The sequence below is a fragment of the Brachycentrus maculatus genome, unplaced genomic scaffold (genome assembly GCF_059751285.1).
Source record: "Brachycentrus maculatus isolate JH-2025_06_01 unplaced genomic scaffold, ASM5975128v1 h1tg000242l, whole genome shotgun sequence".
Classification (NCBI taxonomy): Eukaryota; Metazoa; Arthropoda; class Insecta; order Trichoptera; family Brachycentridae; genus Brachycentrus; species Brachycentrus maculatus.
In genome coordinates this window covers 1,779,174-1,800,029 of record NW_028280993.1, presented here as the reverse complement: position 1 = coordinate 1,800,029, position 20,856 = coordinate 1,779,174, and the positions used below count along the sequence as shown (strand labels likewise).

Sequence of the window (20,856 nt, the reverse complement as noted above, 5' to 3'; positions counted from 1 at the left end):
TGTGCCGTGGAACAGATGTGTCAATGGGTTAAAAAATTAAATTAAAAAAATTTAGGGTATTTTTCCTTTTTAGATATTATGATGACAATGAGGTGAGATTTTGATACTTACCAGGGAAAAATTAAGGAATCCATGGGGTAATCCTTCAAGAATGTCTAGTCCGACGGGGTTACCCAGCTTCTTCATCTTCTTGGCAAACATCACACAGTCATCCAAGCAAGGATCCAGATGGACTGACTGAAACGGACAAATTTGGTGACATGAGCTTACATTACGCATATTTATATTTCCCCAATCCCAAATGGAAAATTGATATCAAATATATTACTTCATCATTCTTCAAACCCTTATCCGCACCTCAATGGTGCATAGAGCACTGCGTCATATGTTATCTTGATCGTTAACACATGGAGGAAAGGTGATTAGCCTTCTGCCTCCGGTACCAGTCCAGCGTACTATTGAATAAATATTAGAGTGAAAAAATCACATATATTTATTTGACCCCCCTGGGAATCGAACCCGGGAACTCCAGAACGGTAGTCGAGTCTGCTGACCATTACACTATAGAGGCGGACGAAATATATTAAGTCCAAACAAAATTAGTCCCAAAGTAGGAGCAAGATGTTACATTTGCTCTTAAAATTAGAGCAACGATGAATTTAATTGAAAAAAATAGGACTTGTAGTGACCTCTGTGGACATTTTCGCATAGTTTCTTGGAGAATTTGTACTATCATCTTTAACACAGATTCCTAAACTTTTTTAGTCTGGCGCCCCCCTATCAAAATGTCTCGTCAAAGAGGGAAAAGATAATCACCGAAATGTCCCCTAATAGAAAGGGGAAGGAATAAATTTATAATGATCACTTCTCAGCACTTCTATCTGTCTCTTCAGGCCTATTGTTCCCTCTAAAAGACTTTTACAATGCTGACTTTACAATCAAAAGTTGATGATTACTCAAACCAGGTAGACTTATAACGTTTTCAGAATCCATGAAATGGAAAAATGTACAAAAGCCCAGGACAGCCTGCATGTGTAGTTCGTCATAAGGGCTATTATGGGCAGTCAACCTTTTATACTTTAAACAAAATAACACACATATTTAAATGGAATATTACCAAAATCCTTAGCGGTGGTACATTCTTCAACATTTCATCGTCAGCCCAGTACGGAGATAGGAATGGATCTTTAGGTACGGTGAAAACAAATTCATCGGATGGACTTTTGGCAATTAGAGCATCAAGATTTGACTGGATGGAGATTCTGAAGGAAGAAAAACAATATTAGAATACAAATACAATATAAATGGGAGAAATCAGACATGAAAACTTCTTAATTTTGAGACAGTGGAATGTCTTTGAGACTATTTTTCAAGGCAATTTGCCGAATTAGAACGCTATTTAGCATTCAGCTTCCCTCACCATTCGCATTTCTGTCGACTTGTCTATTGGCCCACAAAATGGCTGTACCCTTGCCGTTCTCAGTAATTCTTCGAGGGTGAATGAACAAATCAGAAATGAATAAATCTATGTAAATGTAGCTTACCTGCTTTCACTTTGAGAAACCTTTTTGGAGGACGTGAAGTTTGAAAACTTGTTTGACACCACACCCACAATGCTGCCAGCCGCTTCGCTTATTCTGATAACGAAAGTGTACCATGATTAATTTTTTAGAGGTTCTAATCTTAAACATTAATACGTTGACTGCCAACTACGAGGTAACTCGTAGATTGCGTTCTTTGCTAGGACGCCGACTACTAGTTATCTCGTACTGTGTTTACTTGCCATATTCATGCAGCTATGATAAAATTCCTAGTACATGTACTAATATGGATAGATGGCTAAAAAAAATTCTCACACAAGGTATATAAGAGGACAAACAATATTGAGGGACTACTCCCTCGAACGGGATGTCACAAACTTTAAATTATCCATAGAGAACAAAAAATCAATGCTGGCTTACATGAACAGAAAATTTATTAATAAATGAATAGAAAATATAATTATTCAAAATCAAGAAGTAAAATAATATTTTTATTGAAAATGAAATAGACTTTTTGGACCAGAATTTTGAAAATTGCCATGGCAGTCAACGTGTTAAAAACAAACCAGATTATTTTTCGGATTTACCCACGTTTTACTTCAAACAATGTTTGTGTGACATCATCGTAATGATACTGTCAAACAAAACATGGATAATTTCAATAATATAAATCATGTTTAGTTGAGTAAGCATATTTTTTTTGTAATCAAGAAAATATGGTGCTTGTTGCATTGACTGATTAAAAAACTATAATAATAAAAAATAATAAAAAACTCCCCAGATACAGTTTTGTCTGCAGAAACTCACTCTTGGACACGTTAAAATGTAGACAGTTGAATATCTTCCTTAGTTCTTTACGGATTTCAATAAGAATAGTGCAAACTGTCTTGTGTGTTTTTTTTTTGTATTAATTTATTTACTGACAAAAAATATATTTAAAAAAGATAGCGTTTAAAATCTTTTTTTAAATTCGTTATTTTCAATTTGAAACAAACCATGTTTTATTAGGACTTAATGGCAAAATATAATTTTTTAAAGCAATACTTCAAAATACCTGGTGTGAATGCCTTTCGATGCTTGCTTCCCGGAAGTATCAATAGAGGCGCTGTCTTCAGCCACCAAAGTGGCCTCTCCCAAGGTCTGACCAGAGCCCGAAGAGAATATATCCACGTCGACAGACTTCTTCCTCAAAATGGGAATCTTGTGCCCCTCTGAGTCTGTGTCACTCTCCAGGACATACTTCTCCAAGAACTCGGACACATACTGTTGCGAACGATCTTCATTTGTCGGAGTCACTAGAAAATGGCATAAAATTACATATGAGCGTAAGAAAAAAATGTTTTCTGCATGCCCATAGAAATTTTTCCTTTTTTAAGTACTTTACTATTATAGTGAACAGATATTATTTCTGCCACTAGCAACACTTTTGCATCATTTAAACTGTCGCTAACTTCATGTTGTCCTGTCAAATATATAGTTTTTTCCCCAATTCAATCACAGTGAAGCGCCTTTGAGGTAGTATTTTACAAAAATGATGCTATATAAATTATCCAAATTTATTATTATCAACAAAAATTCAATGCAGCAAAGATGCGCAAGCTGATAATGGACGACAATAGTACCTAGTGTCCTGTGTTCGCTAGATAGGGATGCAGCGCTGAGGGTGTCGGAGAGGTGGTCACTGGTGGGAGATTTGTGCGCCTGGAGCTCCACCAAATCGCTCTCCGATATTTCTTCAAACGAGGAATGGTCCGACACACCGAGTATTCCATTTGTATCTGAAACATAATAATGTCTTCAATTTGAGAGGGGAATATGGAGGTCCGGACATTTACAGGGCTCGCGACCTACCATTAACTCGCTTTTAGTGATAACTTTTAATCTTGTATAACATTTGCGATTCTTATTCCAACAGCATGATTTGAGCTCCATCTTTCAAAATAATATTAGATAATAATAAGTGGCTTTTTTTTCAAACCCTTATCTGCACCCCAATGGTGCGTAGGGCACTGTATCATATAAACACAGTGTTTTCTTAATCATTAAAACATGAAGGAAAGGTGATCAGCCCTCCGCTTCAGGTACCAATCCAAGGTAATATTGAATAAATATTAGAGTTAAAAAATCACTTATATTTATTTGATCCCCCCCTCTGGGAATCGAACCCGGGACTTCCGGAACGGTAACCGAGCATGCTGACCATTACACTATGGAGGTTTTAGTAAGTAATAATAGCAATAGTGAGTCAAGATAATAGACATAGTAAGTGGTTGAAGTAATAGTCAGTGGCTTTGAATGAACAATAAAAAATAATTTTATGGATATAGCACTAATCTCGCGAGTTACTGACATCTATGAACAATTTTTCATAACTTTGCTGAATTTCAAACGATATTGTTGCAATGAAAACAGATCAATATGGATACATATATACATTTTATTATTTTTAAGTTTGAGTTAAGAATTTCATTTATTTGTTGAAAAATATAAATATACAACATTTTGAGTGTGTCCAAATACTTGTTCACAATGGATTATCTCTAATTATAGGAGTTATTAAGAGATAATCCAGATTTGTGAACAAGTATTTGGACACACTCAAAATGTTGTAAATAAATTGACTGGTCAAATTATAGGCTAAAATAATAAAAATGAAGTGATATTTTCTGGTGTTTCTCATGTATGTGATTATAATCCAGGATTCGGACCTCACATACTAATAAAAGAGTTTCTGCTTAATAAATAGCTTTTTTTCATCTCATCAATAGATGTCTCTAGTGAAATTCTAGTGATTCAAGAACAATGTTTCAAAATTGGTTCATATCTAGAAGTTCCAAGAATTTGAGTAGTGTGGTTGTCAATAATGGGTAGAATTGGTGAATGTTACACATGTGTAAAGTAAACACTTAAACCATCCTATGACGGTCGTCAGCCCCGTAAATGCCCAGACTTCCATATTCTTCTTCATCTTTGATGAGAATTAAAAAAATAATATGAAAAATATATACACACATGTGTCATATTTAGTATTTGAGTGAAATAAAGGTAACGTTACCTTGCAATGGACTGAGTTTCAAGAAATCCTTGTCAGTAGAAGTGTGCATGCTGTTATTCACCGACTCCGATTCCTGCTTACTGCTGCATGAGGACTTTCCGTTTGATTTTCCCGGTGGGCACGCATAGGCTGAAATAAAAATGGGTTATCAGGACGATAATTAAAATAGAAGCAATACATATAACGACTGCCTTCATAAAACAATCAAGTTAACCCATCGGCATACCAGCCTCCATATCTTGCGTATAAGAATATTTTACATTCGCATATCAGCCGTGGTTCAAGCCACATCCCCGTCCGTGGGTAGTTCATATTAAAAAAAATACTTTTGTGTGTAAATCAATACAGAATTACAAATTAATAAAGAAAACTTTTGGAAATTATTTTATTTCTTATATTTTTAAACAAATTTACTAACAGCACTTGACCAAGGATGGTCTTGTAAGGATAGAATTATCTTTTTGATTAAAATATCACAAAAATTAAGTTAAAATTCATAACTTCATCCCAGGCGTAATGTTTTATTGAGTAAGTTTTATTATTATTAAGTTTTCTTATCAATTTATCACATTTCTGATCTAGCACTGAATAAAATATGTGCGTAATTGCTTATAAATAATAGTTATATGTACCATATTTGTTGGTAAAACAGTAATAGCCATAATTTTATGAGACTTTATATCTCGGTTGAATTTGAATGCCTTTGACGCTTCAAAAGTATGAGTCGCACGCGAGAGTTATGATTTGTTGGACTGATTTAAACCACAAAAATCAATCTGTTTAGTGTGCGTTACCTCTTTCTGCATTTCAAGATTATTTCTATGTTTGTTCTCGTTCAATCAGGGAAAATATTAGCGCATCATTGTTTAACAAACCATGTCACCTCCCTTCCGGGCATTTTTAAATTTTTTAATATGTATACCGTAGAACGGGGCTACTTGAACTTTGATGTGTTACTTGAGCCCAGTACAAAAAAAAAAATCTGTATTTGGTCTACAATAATGAACGCATTGACATGATTCACTGTTTCCCTGACAGGTGACACTTATTGTCACGATACTTCGATCGATACTTCGATCGATACCACGGTCTAAATATTTATTTTTGTACTGGGCTCAAGTCACACATCAAATTTATTGTAACTGCAGACAGTTGGTAGAATTCCATATTGAATTGTTGGGTAATATATCCAAAATAAAACACGGTTTTTTGGATTGAATTCTACATTTATTTATGTATATCGTAGTCATACAGGAGAAAGTGACCAAGTGCATTGTTTAACAAAAACGTGATCATTGACTATTTGATATCTTACTAGCTTAATATTGTCCTGAAAATATCCCAAAGGATTTTAAACTAGGAAGTATAATATATTGACTTGGTAAAAATGACTAACTGCATTGGTGTTTATTTTCTTGCCAAGCAATAGTGACTTAAATGGCCCTCCTGAACATTTTACGTTTTGGTAGTTGGTCACTTTCTCCTGCACGACTACGATATGTTGATGCGTGACGCGTTTCGTCACCGTGTTTTATTTTGGATATATTACCCAACAATTTAACACATCAAAGTTCAAGTAGCCCTGTTCTACGGTACGTATTAATAAAAAAAACTGATATGCGGATGGGTTAACATGACATTAATTCAATGAGTAGCCATCATCGAGTGCAGGTGGGGATCAGAAGATTTGAAGCAATCAGTAAGACTATTTACTTTATTGTTGAATTTCAAATTCACACTTTAATTAGTCTGTGTACCGACCTTTGAGGCACCTCATCATGAAGCCGAAGGGCAGCAGCGGGTCCATGAGGCACAGCAGGCGCGCGGGGCTGGGCACGAAGTTGACCAGCAGCGGCGCGTACACCAGCATCATGCCCGCCGGGCCGGGGAACCCCGCCTGGATGGCCTTCAGGCAGGCGCCCATGTTCAGGTTGGCGCCCGCGCTATCCCCGGCCATCACGATGCGCTCCCCTGGTGAGGAGACATCCACCAATCAGACACGGTGATAACATCAGACAGCAAAAGAATGTTATTTTTTGATATCTCGATGTAGATGAATAAGATTGTGAACAAGTGTTTGGACACACTCAAAATATTGTAAGAATAACTGATAAAAATAATGGGTAAAAAATAACAAAGTATAAGCTACATAAAACTATATTTTATATTTGCATATTGAAAATCCATCCATAACTCTCCGATCCATAACCGGAAACACATTACAAGACCGAGTAAGAAATTCCGACATCCGGAGCATGTGTAAGACGGAGGATATTGTGAGGTGGGGACGACAACGAAGGCGATACTGGAATGATCATGTAAACAGAATGTCAGATGACAGACTTCCACATATCGCCCTTCAAGGAATCCCTGAAGGACGCAGACCCCCAGGCAGACCTCCAAAAAGGTGGAAAGACAGCTGGGAGTCAACATCCCAAGAGCTACAAGCGGAGGCACAAACAGACCCTAAGGATCTAGAAAAAGAAGAAGAAGATATAGAAAATTATATTTTCAGGTTTTAATCCAGGGCTCAGATCTTGCATACATCCAAAAAGGGGTTTTCTCAATCCAACATTGATGGCTTTTGTGAACTCATTTATATATTCAGCATCATAAGATTAATGATGAACGAGTATGTAGGAGTCCCAAAATGTTTAATAGTGTGGTTGTCAATCATGGATAGAATGGTGAATGTTACACATATGCAAAGTGATCCCTTAACCAGCCCATGACAGGTCGTACGCCCTGTCAATACCCCGACATCCATATTGTTCATAGTCTATGTTGAGAAGTCAAAAATATTAACACATTGTTTGCGGGAAAAGCTTAAAAGCATCTTTTACATACTGTTGGTAGAGAGCGGGAGACGCTTATAATTGTTGTATTTGTTTACTTTTGGTAGAGTGCGAGAGACGCCAAAAAACATCTTACAAATTGGTATTGCATTTATGGTTACTTGTGATTAGTGTACTAAAGATCAGGCGGCAGAATGTCTGAGTAATTAGGATTGGGGTTAATGAAAAACCCGCCCGACAACAATATGTTAATTAGTTAATTATACTGCATTATTGTTTTGTTTTTATCTGACAATAGCGTGTGATCATGGATCCATTGTGAGTTGAGACTTACCCGTGCTTCCCAGCAGGTGGGCGTTCTTGACGGCCCAGCAGTAGGCATAGAAGACCTCCTGCAGGGCGCGCGGGTAGGGCGCGTGCGGCGCCAGGCTGTAGTCCACGGAGATCAGCGGCACCCCGAGCGCCTCGGCCCAGTGGCGCAGGTACACCTCGTGCGAGCGGCTGCTCTGGGCCACGAACCCGCCCCCGTGGCAGTGGAACACCAGTCCCCGCGCGCGCGCCTCCCCGCCAGGACCCTCGCCTACCTAAGGAGGACAATCCTTCTTAACCTTTCCCGTACTGATCATACAAAAATTCATATTTGTGTGGAAATTGTATTAAGCAACTCAAAACTCAGAGTCGCAGAGTCACAGATACCACGTTCTTTTCCAGAGTGCAGCCGGGCGCCGATTGAATAAAAACGAGACGAGAAGCGAGAGGCTGGAAATTGGATCAAACGAAAGCTGTTAACCTTTCCTGAATTGATCATACAAAAACTACCCCGGTGTACATTTGTATGGAAGTCATAAGTCATAGCTCACGAGTCACAGATTCCATGTCCTTTCCAGAGCATAGTCGGGCGCCGACTGAGCGAAAACGAGAGGCCGGAAATCGGATCAAACGAAAGCATAGTAATCTAATTTACTCGCTCTTTCCTTGTGGTAATACCACATTTCTTATTCTTATTATTCGATAGGGAATTGGTGAGAACTGAACATGTGTCGCCAGTTTTGCAGTCGAGTGTCTATCCTATTACTCCACAGTACCTATTTCTGCCCGTGCTTTCTTTATATCCGATATTTTATAGTTGCATTCTCTCCAGACAATATTATCTCTTAAAATATAGCAAATATGCAGCATAATTAAAACCTGTTGCGTGTATCCCTTATATACAGATATGTAAAGGTGACTTTATACAAACCATGCCTTCCCGTTTGACTTTGGAGATAAGCCGGACATTCAGAGTTTGCGGACCGATGTGGGCGTCTGGAACTGGAATCGTGATGGTGGATCCATCCGCCATTGTGAATTCTAAAGGTTCCGGGGGAATTGAGATCAGTCGGTTCACAGCTACGGACGAGGAAACCAGGGTTGGAAGCTTCTGCATTATTTCTAAAATAAAAAAAAAACCGTATGGAATTCCAGCAACAATTTTTCGATTCTAATGATATCTCGATATAGATGACAATGTTTATTAGATGGAAATATGGAATATTACAGGTGTCTCAACTTTATATGGAACATCTGTCGTTGTTTTTATATGAAAGAATATCGAAGTCTGAGCATCTCAGGGCTTATGACCAGGCATTTTCATTCATTCAAACCCTTATCCGCACCCCGAAGGTGCATAGGGCACTGCATCATATAAACGCAGTGTTATCTTGATCGTCAACACACGAAGGAAAGGTGATTAGCCCTCCGCTTCAGGTACCAGTCCAGGGTGATATTGAATAAATATTAGAGTGAAAAAATCACTTATATTTATTAGACCCCCCTCTGGGAATCGAACCCGGGACCTCCAGTACGGTAGCCGAGCGTGCTGACCATTACACTACGGAGGCGGACCCCTCTCTCATATCAATCATTAATAACATAAAATAATTCTTTAAAAAAATTAAATAAGGAACATGTTTTGACATGAACCATTAAGAGTGACAGTATTTACGGACAGAATATTGGTAATTATCACTCTAACCTAACCTAACCTAACCATACAACAAAGTTAACAATTCTATTAATATACAAAATATATTACCACTCTCTGCTAGAAACCAAAACGCCTTGCAGAAGTGTATATCCGCATACTGGGATATGTTCACTATCCTCCTCGCTCTCAGCTCCGGATCTATCATGTATCTCCCTCCGGCCCACACGGAGTTGATTATATTTCTTCCGTTGTAAAATGCCTCGGAGAAGCCGGCCATACAAATGGCGATCCCTTTGAGGATGGGCCTGAGAGAAGGGTGATACTGGAAAATAAAATATATCAGAATGAGTTTCAGCCAACGATGTGGTAAACCTGACTAAGGAGAGCTAATACGTCATGATGTGAATTTGTGTAAATACCGGGTAGCAAGAAACCCTTACATTTAACAGGTTTGAAAATGAAGTATACAGTGTCTAAACCTGTCTTTATTTCTTTTACCCCTCTTTACACCTTAAAAATACGAGGGTCATCCGAAAACTAGTACCCATTTCTTCAACTACTTCTCTACATAGTCACCAAGCAAATTTAAGGTTTTGTGATAATGTGTGATGAGTTTTTTATTACAACAGTGTTTAAAAAAAATTTCAATTGCATTTTGAAATTATACATACAGTATTAAAAATGTATGCTTTCTACTTTGTACAAAAAAGTATATCCGCAATCACAGAAACGTTCGTTTATTCAAATTGTTCCTACTCGCCCTACGCATACCAATACGTCACAAGGCACGTTTAGCATTTCGAGGTCAATATTACTGGCTACTTATTATGGTTTCTAGTTGAATACCACTTTAATTTATCAGAAGGGAAGCAAGATGAAAGCGGATTACTTTTAACACAAATTTATTCAGTTCTATAAAATTACAATCAAGAAAATACTTAAGAATAATCGCGTGATTCTAATATGAGAACAGTTGAAATATGTGTCGATCTGAGGACGGGCGGCGGCGAAGTGTGACGAGCTAGTTTCCGCTCGTTGCGGGCTCCGTGGTGTGTTCATTATTTCACTCGATTTGAGTTGCCATAGTAGATGTGTGGGTTGCCACATTATTTTTGCAATGTTCGCAGAATATGTCAAGATTATGTTGGTTGATATATTAGATTCAATACAAAATATATTTGTAAAAATATTCAATAGAATGTCATAAATAACAAAACAAAGAATGCCGGCGACATCTTATGCTGAGAACCTCTGACTTGCAAAGGGTCATAAATAGGGTCATAATATAAATTTAAAAAATTGTCTAGTAAATTGTAAAAAAGCATTGTTTATGAAAAATGTTATGAAAAAAAATATCCTATGATTTTTCACCTACTTTTTGTATAATAACCCAAATGTAGGGTGGTTAAATAAAATTGATTGCTAGGATTTCGAAATTTGTTATTATGATAATTTTTTCATGTTTTAATTGTTAATTTTTTGAGTGTTGTAGTCAGGGATAGGTCTTTAATCCATACCTGGAATCCTAAGCACCTGCCATAGAAACAGTACTGGTTGATGGATTCAGACTGCGCGAAGAGCTCCTTGGGAGAGTGCGGGACGGAGGGAAACAGCTCGCCAGGCTCCGCCCACCCCAGCATCGTGTGGAGATGCTGCAGGCAGGTCTGCAGAGACGCCAGCAGTTGGCAGCATGCTTCCACTTCCCTATAGCAAAGTAGAAAGCAGATGAGTCCACGTTTTGGTCCCGTAGCTAGCGTCCCAGACTCTGAGTCAGTTAATTTACATTCATATTGGTCCTCGGGTCATGTTGGTCCTTGGGTTGACCAAAATCGCATGTGATCAACATTTTATGTAGTTATAAGTGTGTGAATAGTGCTATGGTAGTGATGTGTAGTATTGTTTGCATGCTGCTTTAGTGATTTTTCTGACGGAGAGACGGGTACTGCAGAACGGGGCTACTTGAACTTTGATGTGCTACTTGAGCCCAGTACAATATTTAGAAAATATTTAGATCTGTATTTGGTCTACAATAATGAACGTATCGACATGATTCATTGTTTCCCTGACAGGTGACACTTATTGTCACGATACATTCATTATTGTAGACTAAATACAGATTTAATATTTTTTTTGTACTAGGCTCAAGTAACACATCAATGTTTAAGTAGCCCCGTTCTACGGTACATCTTGAAACCGGTAGACAAAAAATCTTGGTGAGTGATTTATATACTAATATTACAAACATTTTTGTAAAAAAAATATAAAAGTGAAAATGACAATCACAAAAATTAAAAATATTGAGAATCACACTTATGTATTATCAACTTGATTCTTGTTTTCAAACCTAAAAGTAAAAAATGTTTCAATAGAAAGATATCATATTCTGCTTGTGCCTTATCAGGTCCCTGCAATATCAGCGATAACTCTGGCAAAAGCTTTGCGGTCCTGCGCTGTCTGGAACAACATCTCCACCCCTCTTATTGCGGTCCAGTCGGATGTTGCGCAGCCACGATGTTTGCTTTCTACCAGCTCCGAGGCGTCCCATCTTTCCCACCATAATTAATAATAATAAATAAAACCCTTATCCGCACCCCAATGGTGCATAGGGCACTGCGTCATATAAACGCAGTGTTATCTTGATCGTTTACACACGAAGAAAAGGTGATCAGCCCTCCGCTTCAGGTACCAGTCCAGGGTAATGTTGAATAAATATTACAGTGAAAAAATCACTAATATTTATTTGACCCCCCTGGGAATCGAACCCGGGACCTCCAGAACGGTAGCCGAGCGTGCTGACCATTACACTACGGAGGCGGACAAAAATAATTAATTGTGTAAAAATCAAAGTGAATTATAAAAAAAATGGAATGCTGTAAACTTTCAGATGTCCGCATTCAGAGTGTAGTAGTTAGCGTATTTGGCTACCATGTTGAAGGGGTTATTAAAATTGAATTTGGCGATAATTTCTGATAGTCGAAAAAGCAAAGATTTACAAAAAAAAATTAAGTTTCCATAATAAGGTTATCGATTACTTTATAGACATGGGTCGAGTAATATTCTAATTAAAAATATGATTAACTATGACATATTTACCAAATAAAAAATTATTTTTACAAATGATAAGAGCAATTAATTATAGTAATAATATGATACTCATACTGTATGAACCAATGAGACTGCTCATCTTAAAAATATTTGGCAAAAAGATAAGGATTTTTATTTTTATGACTCATAAAAAAAAATCTATTTAAAATAAATAATTGTCTTTGTATTATACAGGGAAAATAACAGTCATAAGTAAATTAGAAATATTTATATTTTACTATATTATTTCGAGAAATAAAAATACTTTGTGTTCTGATCCACTCACATTTTTATTTAACCAACTAGTTTCGGCAACAACCTGTTGCCCTCTTCAGGGTCAGGGATCAGAACAGAAAGTATTTTTATTTCTCGAAATAATATATCAATATGATCCACAAAGTTAATGCTTTCAATATTCAAAACATTTATATTTTACTGGCTAAATATCATTAACACACTTCAGACGGGTGTTTTTTACACCTGTGGACCACTGGCGACGGGATTCGATAACTATGTAAATATAGTGAAGACTTTAACAAGTAGATTTGTACATAATATTCATATAAAAACATTAAATATGTAATTCCTTTATTTCTGCCTTTGAAATGAGGCCGGCGCAGAAGATAAAAATACCCTTCCCAACCTTAAGCAATCGACCTAACTCCTTTTTGTAAATCCAGACTTGCGCAAAGACACTCATTTTTTATGGGTCCTAAACTGTTCAATTTTTTCCAGAAAGACTATATGTTACAAATATCGCTCACTCCTTTCAACGTCATTTATCAAAAATTGACAATTTTCAGTTGTGCATGTTTTCGGAATGCCCAGAAAATGTACTATATCCCAGCAAAAGCGGCATATTTTTAACTTAATATTTACCCGCTACAGGGCAAAAAGTGTTGTTTTTGCATTTTGAAGAAAAGGTATTGTTTAATTATTATTTTAAATATACTAAATATCTTTCAAAAACAGGAAAAACATTCAGGTTTTACCTAACAAGATCTGATGCACAGTAAAAAGTTAAATAAGTGGCTTGATATTTATTTTTAAAACATTTTATTGTATTCTTAAACCTTAAAAACGATCTCATGAAAAATCAAGTTTTTTGATATATGACATTGTTGAAAAGAGTGAGCGATATGTAGATATTATCAGTAACAATGAGTACTAAATAATATTTTGCATTGATGTCCATTGCAATCAAGTAATGAGCATGTTACTGATAGCATCTGAATATATTTCAACTCAGTACAGCTTGTAATTACAGAAATTATTTATACATTAACAAATAAAAAATCCATAGAATGAAGCTAGAAACATTTATATACTCCAGCGAGTATAAATAACAAAGAGAATAAGCATAAAATGCAATGCTGATTAATATTTGCTTACAGATAGCAACATAATCACTGAAATGATAAGGTACATGATTTACTTAAGGTCACTTACAAGTATGACAGATAGCAAATTGATTCATAAATGCAAAATTGATATGATCAGAGAGTAAATCCATTTACTTATATTGGAAATAAAATTTAATGTCTTTGTATGCAACAATGTACATCACAAAGTGGCAGTCACATAGCAAATGGTTATACGGTGAAACCTCTATCTATCGTTCCTCGAATAATCGTTTTCCCGAATGTGTCGTTTATTTCTTCTACCCCGAATTCATTTCATACAAAAATAGATCGCATCGATCGTTTCTATCCACCATTTTACCGCATTCATCGTTTGAATTATGCTATATATTTGGTATAATTTGTCTGTTTTTTTTTAATTTTCTCAATTTTGTTACATTCGACGACAATATTTCAACGTGTAGGATACAGACTATCGAAAGCTTGTGTGATGGATACAGCAAAAGAGGTCTGAAGATCTTTGGGTTCTGTTCAACATTGTATTTTTTTATTAATAAATACATTTATTAACATCTAAAACTTGTTTTCTTGAAATATCCACCTACTAATGGTTATGCAGATTGGGAGGACGGTATCTTTACTCGATCGTATCTCCTTATGTATTGACTTCTTTATCCCGCATTCATAGTTTATTTCAATAAGTCCCTTTAAAAACGATAGATAGAGGTTTCACTGTACATCCGTTTATTACAATCCCAGATGATGTTATTCATCTATTAATGCACTAAGGACGGCAGGGGTATTTTTACCTTCTGCGCCGGCATCATTTTAAAGTCAGAAAATAAGGAATCATTTAATGTTTTTATATGAATATTATGTACCAATCTGTTTGATAAGGTCTTAACTATATGTAAACGATTATCGAATCCCGTCGCCAACGATTGTAGGCGTAAAAAACAGCGTCCGAAATGTGTAAATGTCAGCCCCAAAACCCAAGTAGAAATTATTTCAAAATAATTCACCTATTGTTAACAATTCTGGTGACCATGCGTTGATAATATACAATCAACAAATTATAGGTGTCTTAACTCGCTGCCATTGCGATACAAATTTTTTTAATTTTTTTATTTTGAAAACATTGAAAATGCATTGTGATAGGAGCTGTTAAGAAGCACGCTGTCCGCCACGAGCAATGTATAGTATTGCGTGTGTTACTGCTAAGTTAAACAAATGGTGCTGCCATTCGGCTCTCACAGGTGTATTTAAAAACACACGGGTATTCAAATACAATGTTGAGTCGAAATTTCAAAGTTGGTATCCATGAATTACTTGAAGGTAAGATAGAACATAATGAATGACTTCATTTTTATTTATATGGATTAGCATTTTGTACATTATTTATGAATTTGGCATTAATTTTGTGGGGTGACACGTTGATTATTAAATTTATTGTTTCGACATTCACTTTGTGGAAAGACATGATGAAATTGTAAAAGAAAAACACTTATTTTTTTACTACTTGAGTTTATTTTATTATGACGACTAGTTTCGGAAACTATGCTTCCATCTTCAGGTCTAAATATAAACCAAGATAAAAGAATGGTCGTCATAATAAAATAGACTCAAGTGGTAAAAAAACAAGTGTTTTTCTTTTACAACAGTAAAAGAAAAACACTTACAACAGTAGACCTATAATAAACAGTCCATTCACACACACATACTATTGATTGTGGAAACTTCGTCATAATATAATAACAAATAAGATCGAAACACTGTCTGATTAGGAATTTAGTTACGCTAGACATTTATTAAATTAAATAAATAAATTCATGACCATTATTTCTTATCTTACGACAAAGCAGATAGATGTCTATTCTGACAAATAAGTAATATTATTTATACATCATCATTGATAAACAAAGAACAGATTATGAAATGTGACACATGTGGGTAATTGGGTCAGTATATAAAATAAAATCAGATAAATGAACTTGATTCTGGATAACATTATATTAACACATTGTAGTCGGGCGCTTCGAACAATAGACTCTAGCCTATGGCGGATGTTTTTCGCGATTACCGCAAAAATATATCGCTTTCTTAAAATTGACACAATTTCTAAACCAAATAATATTTTCGATTGAAATTTTCAAAGAAATCATAAATGACATTTGATCATCAAAAATAAATTATAATCATAATTTTTAACTAAGTATTTTGTATTTTTACAATTTTAGAAGCATTGTAAACTCTAAAAAATAGTCTTCCTCTCCGAGGTATCATTCCCTATACAATGCAAATAATAAAATACCAAACAGTAAACAAAACAGTGCGGGCGGTATGAAAAATAGTCCAATACGTGAAATGACTCAAACTAAACTGGAGATTGAGATCGCATAAAAACTCTCTGGAAAAAAGATTTCTGGCGATGCCTTTACAAGGGGCACAATAGTCAATCCGGACAAGGCATCTCAAATAATGTCGACAGATTGTCGCTTAGCACCCAGGTAGCAAATTACCCTTCAACGCGTTTTATTTTACGCTGATAACAAACCCGTATATTGCCGTTTGCTGTCGAAAACCGACAGTTGACAAAAACGGCATTTGCCGTGTCCCGCAGTTGACCAACAGTCCGCAAAAAACGGCAAATGCCGTGTCCCGACAACAACGTGTTAACAAATACAATTTTTAAAATCCAACATCGAAATTTGCCAACAGTCGTTTTAAAAAGTCAATGTTATCTCCATTGTGCGGGAATTACTATCTTAGTTTTTATTTTATTTTAAACAAAAATAATATTTTTTTATTATTTATTCAGATACTGGATTATTTACCCACAAATGATATATCAATATTATAGGAACATCTATAATAATTATTCTTCATCTTCAAACCCTTATCCGTACCCCAATGGTGCATAGGGCTCTGAATAATATAAACGAAGTGTTATCTCAAACGTTAACACATGAAGGAAAGGTGATCAGCCCTCCACTTCAGGTACCAGTCTAGGGTAATATTGAATAAATATTAGAGTGAAAAAATCACTTATATTTATTTGATCTCCTGGGAATTGAACTCGGGGCCTACAGAATGGTAGCCGAGCGTGCTGACCATTACACTACGGAGGCGGGCACAAATTACCATACCAAAAAGTCAACTTTAATGCTTTTAATATACAAACATCTATAATATTCATATGAAAGACGATGGAAGTCTATCCCAGGGCTTACGACGGAACATTTGGCTGGCTCGCTTAAGAAATCATGTTAGACAAGTCTATAAAGTAATCGATTAAGCCAACCAAATGTCAAATCATCCTTCCAATAAATTTCCGGCAAAAATTAATTTGTCCTCTGCTCCACATACTGTTGTAATATATACGAGAGAGAAAGAATTGATCTTAGCATTTTAACATAATAATACTAATGATGAAAAAAAAGGTTGAATGACATTTGACATGGGACCTATGAGGAAAAAATCAATGTTAGATGATATTCCACATTGGACCGGTAAAAAGTTGATAGGCTTTAGTGCACGGGTGGCCAACCCGCGGCCCGCGGTCATTTATAAAGAATATATTTTTAAACCAGTAAGATATTTGTGATTTCATATATGCCTTCAAGTATTATCTATAAGCCAAGTCATGCATGTTGTTATAAAAACAGTGAACAATATACGTCCGCACGCTCATCAGCATTGCCAATTTAAGGCAATCTCAAAAGATCTCGAAAACCAGTTAAGGTGTGCAATGTCAACTTTTGAAATAGATTTAGAAAAATTAAGTAAGCGAAGAAAATTAAGTCTAATGTGTGGAAGTGAAAAATTGAGTTGGCAAACGAAGGATGAAAGTAGACTGAATGCAGTCGAAATGCGATCTCTCAGAAGAATGTGCGACAAAACGATGTATGATAGATGTGCGAATAGTGAAATAAGGAAGGAATGCAAAGCTGAGATAAGCATTATCGATAAAATTAAGAAAGGTGTGTTGAGATGGTTTGGACACGTAGAACGAATGAGTGAGGAAAGAATGGTAAAACAAATTTATGAGGCGAATGTTAGTGGGAAAAGAAGCAGAGGAAGACCGAGAAAAACATGGCACGATCAGGTATGCCAAATACTTGAAAGTGGTCAGGTTAGGAGTCGTAACAATCGGCGGGTATGTATGAGGAGATGCATGAACGTGGAAGAGGCGAAGAATGTTTGCAAGGACAGAGTGGTGTGGCGCTCTATTCTCTCTGCCTACCCCTGCGGGGAAGCGGCGTGATGGTTAGTTAGTTAGTTAAGTAAGCGAAGAGAAACTCAAATCTTGAATTGAGTGGTCATTGATTAATTGGTTTTATTTAAAATAAAATTGTTTATATCATTTGATTTATGTGTCCTAATTTATAGTTTTGATTCTTAAATTTTTCAAAATGTTTATTACTATACAAATACATTTTTTGTTAGTTGAATGTGTGTTTTTTCCTCACATCTGGTCGTCGTAATGTTTTTTTCTTCACAATTACCCTGATTGTACTTTCTGATACATCTGCATTCAAATTATTTATAATATGTACTTACAAAAAAATCAATAAGTATGAAATTCGTTATTATAAAAAAAATCTAATGTCTGTATGCGGCCCTTGGGAAAATTTTAGGTCATCGATGCGGCCCGGGGTGCAATTTGGGTTGGCCAGGCCTGCTTCAGTGGTAGCTTTCTTACGTGTATCTTGTACAACTTTGAGTAGGAACTCATGGTTTGCCTCTGCTGCTACTCTCCCTTTCTTTCTGCTTCCGTTTTGTCAAAAAAGGAGTCAGGGGTCTAGGATTGTATTAAAATGATCAACTTACTTGGTATAGTATAGCTTCCTGAACAGGAGTGACTCTCGGGCAATGCACACCTGCCTGTTGACAGCCACGCCGTGTTCGATGCAATAGTCCACCACCGATACGAAACTGCGGTAACCGTTGCCGGGAGTCTTCTCATCGAAGTCAAAAGATGGCGCTTCCTGGTAAGAAAGATCGAATGAAATAAAATAAAAACTATAGTTTTTTCCACTTTTATTTTATTTGACCAGTGACCGGGTTTCAGACTGGTGGGAGGCTAGGCAAAATTCTGTGTCATATACACAACAAGGTAGGGGTTGGAAACCATGATTTTTATATAATTTTTCTGATGAAATGAATTTAGATTAAATAAATTTTATTTTATTTATTGATTCGGCAGTCACATAATGGAATATCTATCCATTTATAGTTTGTTTTACTTGGTATATATGGTGCATGAAAATTATGCAGAATGCATTGAAACATGTGTCACAATATATTTTAAGAAATAGTGGTAATTACTACTACTACTACTACCACCATCAGGCCTTTTCCCCACAGGAGTAGGTAGAAAGGATGGAACGCCACACTCTTCTGTCCTGACATACACTCCTCGCCTCCTTCACATCCATACATCTAGTAATACATGCCCTCCGATTATGCAGACTTTTGACACCGCCAGATTATAGGTTCTAATTGATCTGATCGTGCCAAGTCTTTTTCGGTCGTCCTTGTTCTGTTTTCCCTCTGGTAATTACTAAGTAAAACTTAAATAAAAAATGGATGAATTTAAGTAGTGTATTTAAATAATAATTACATATAAAATATAGTAAGAAAAAAGATTCTATTTTTTTTTAAATCCTGCTTAAAACCCTTACCATACACTTTTTTACACAAACGGGTATATCTGACACATTTATGCCGAATTGGAATCCAAGTGGATATTTAATTAAATTATAAGAAAATTTATATAATTATTTGTTTGTTCGAAGTCTTAAATCTCCTAAATTTGTTCACCGATTTTTATGAAATTTTGTCACAAAGTTGTATTTCAATACGGGTGCTTTTATTTATCTATCTAAATAAAATTGTAGCTGGTAAAAATTCTATGAAAAAAATGTTTTTTTTTACGGTAATGGTAGCGCCATCTTTTAAATGTAGCAGCAACACACGCAATGCTGAAAAATTCTCATGGCGGACAGCGTACTTCTTGACAGCCGGTATTCCTTGGCGGCTTATTTTTTCATATTTTTTTATTGTATTGTTACTTAATAATTTTTTTATATTTCATTGCTTTGCAAGTATTGCGAAATTAAATATATAACTGTATGCTTTCAATTTTCTTTTTTTAATTAACCAGGCTGAGCCACAGCAACGCCTGGCCGGGTAAAGCTAGTATAAAATAATTAAATTTTGTTACAGAAACTGGCCTAAAAATTTAAATATATTATTACGTATCATGTCCATTGCTTGTCATTATCAATGAGAAATAATAATAAAAAAATCACCATGTCATCAAAGAAATAGAATATATTAGATTTCATTAATTATTTACAATAATTTGTAAGCTATAAAATTTTCATGTTATTAAAGTTTTGTACCTTTCTGACGAGATCCACCAAGGGAAGGACCGTATCGATACTCGTTATTAGACTGTTAAATCCAGCGTGAAGCCGTTGTCCCGCGTCACTTTCGTCATTTTTGAAATAATCTGAATTATTGTGGCATAAATCTTTCAGTGTCTCGTACACGGCATACGTAGGAGCCGGATTTTCACGAAAATCTTTACCGTTTGCGCTTACCGGGGCCGAACACGTCGGGGACGACATCACTTTTTTTATGTTCATCGAAATATATCGAATCCCGCGGACAATGTATGAATAAAATCTCATCTATAAAAGTGACGTCACAAATAAAAGGAAAAATAAATTTTAAAAATTAACACTGAGGTACAGCTTTTCCTTTATAATTTCACCAAAACAGAAATTTAAAATATAAATAATGCGTGTAGTAATGTAATTAGACAAAATCTATTTAAATTGAATTCGTCAACACCTGACGCTTTTGCGCCAACGATAATATACCATGCCTGACATTTTAAATGAACTTTGAGTCTTCAAAATACAAACACGGCGGAATCATCAGATCGGACGATTGATTGAATTTCCAGTTTATTTCAAATGTCAATTCTGTCAAATGATTTTTTGATTTCTCAATTCAGTCAGGTTCAGCCTGTTCTTAAATAGAT

General features: G+C 35.8%; 1 protein-coding gene across 1 annotated transcript in view; it reads right to left on the bottom strand.

Annotated features, from left to right (window-relative positions):
- Positions 1-20,788, bottom strand: part of Hsl (hormone-sensitive lipase) — a 30,759-nt gene extending 9,971 nt beyond the window's left edge. The window contains exons 1-13 of the mRNA XM_088265115.1: positions 20,210-20,788; positions 18,633-18,790; positions 10,875-11,061; positions 9,466-9,679; positions 8,632-8,822; positions 7,726-7,975; positions 6,358-6,567; positions 4,597-4,725; positions 3,164-3,319; positions 2,596-2,836; positions 1,545-1,637; positions 1,118-1,262; positions 112-237 (exon numbers count right to left, since the gene is read on the bottom strand). Of these exons, the coding sequence (XP_088121241.1) occupies positions 112-237; positions 1,118-1,262; positions 1,545-1,637; positions 2,596-2,836; positions 3,164-3,319; positions 4,597-4,725; positions 6,358-6,567; positions 7,726-7,975; positions 8,632-8,822; positions 9,466-9,679; positions 10,875-11,061; positions 18,633-18,790; positions 20,210-20,500 (2,391 nt within the window). The 5' untranslated portion in view covers positions 20,501-20,788. The remainder of the gene's footprint in view (positions 1-111; positions 238-1,117; positions 1,263-1,544; positions 1,638-2,595; positions 2,837-3,163; positions 3,320-4,596; positions 4,726-6,357; positions 6,568-7,725; positions 7,976-8,631; positions 8,823-9,465; positions 9,680-10,874; positions 11,062-18,632; positions 18,791-20,209) is intronic.
- Between the last annotated feature and the right edge of the window lie 68 nt (positions 20,789-20,856).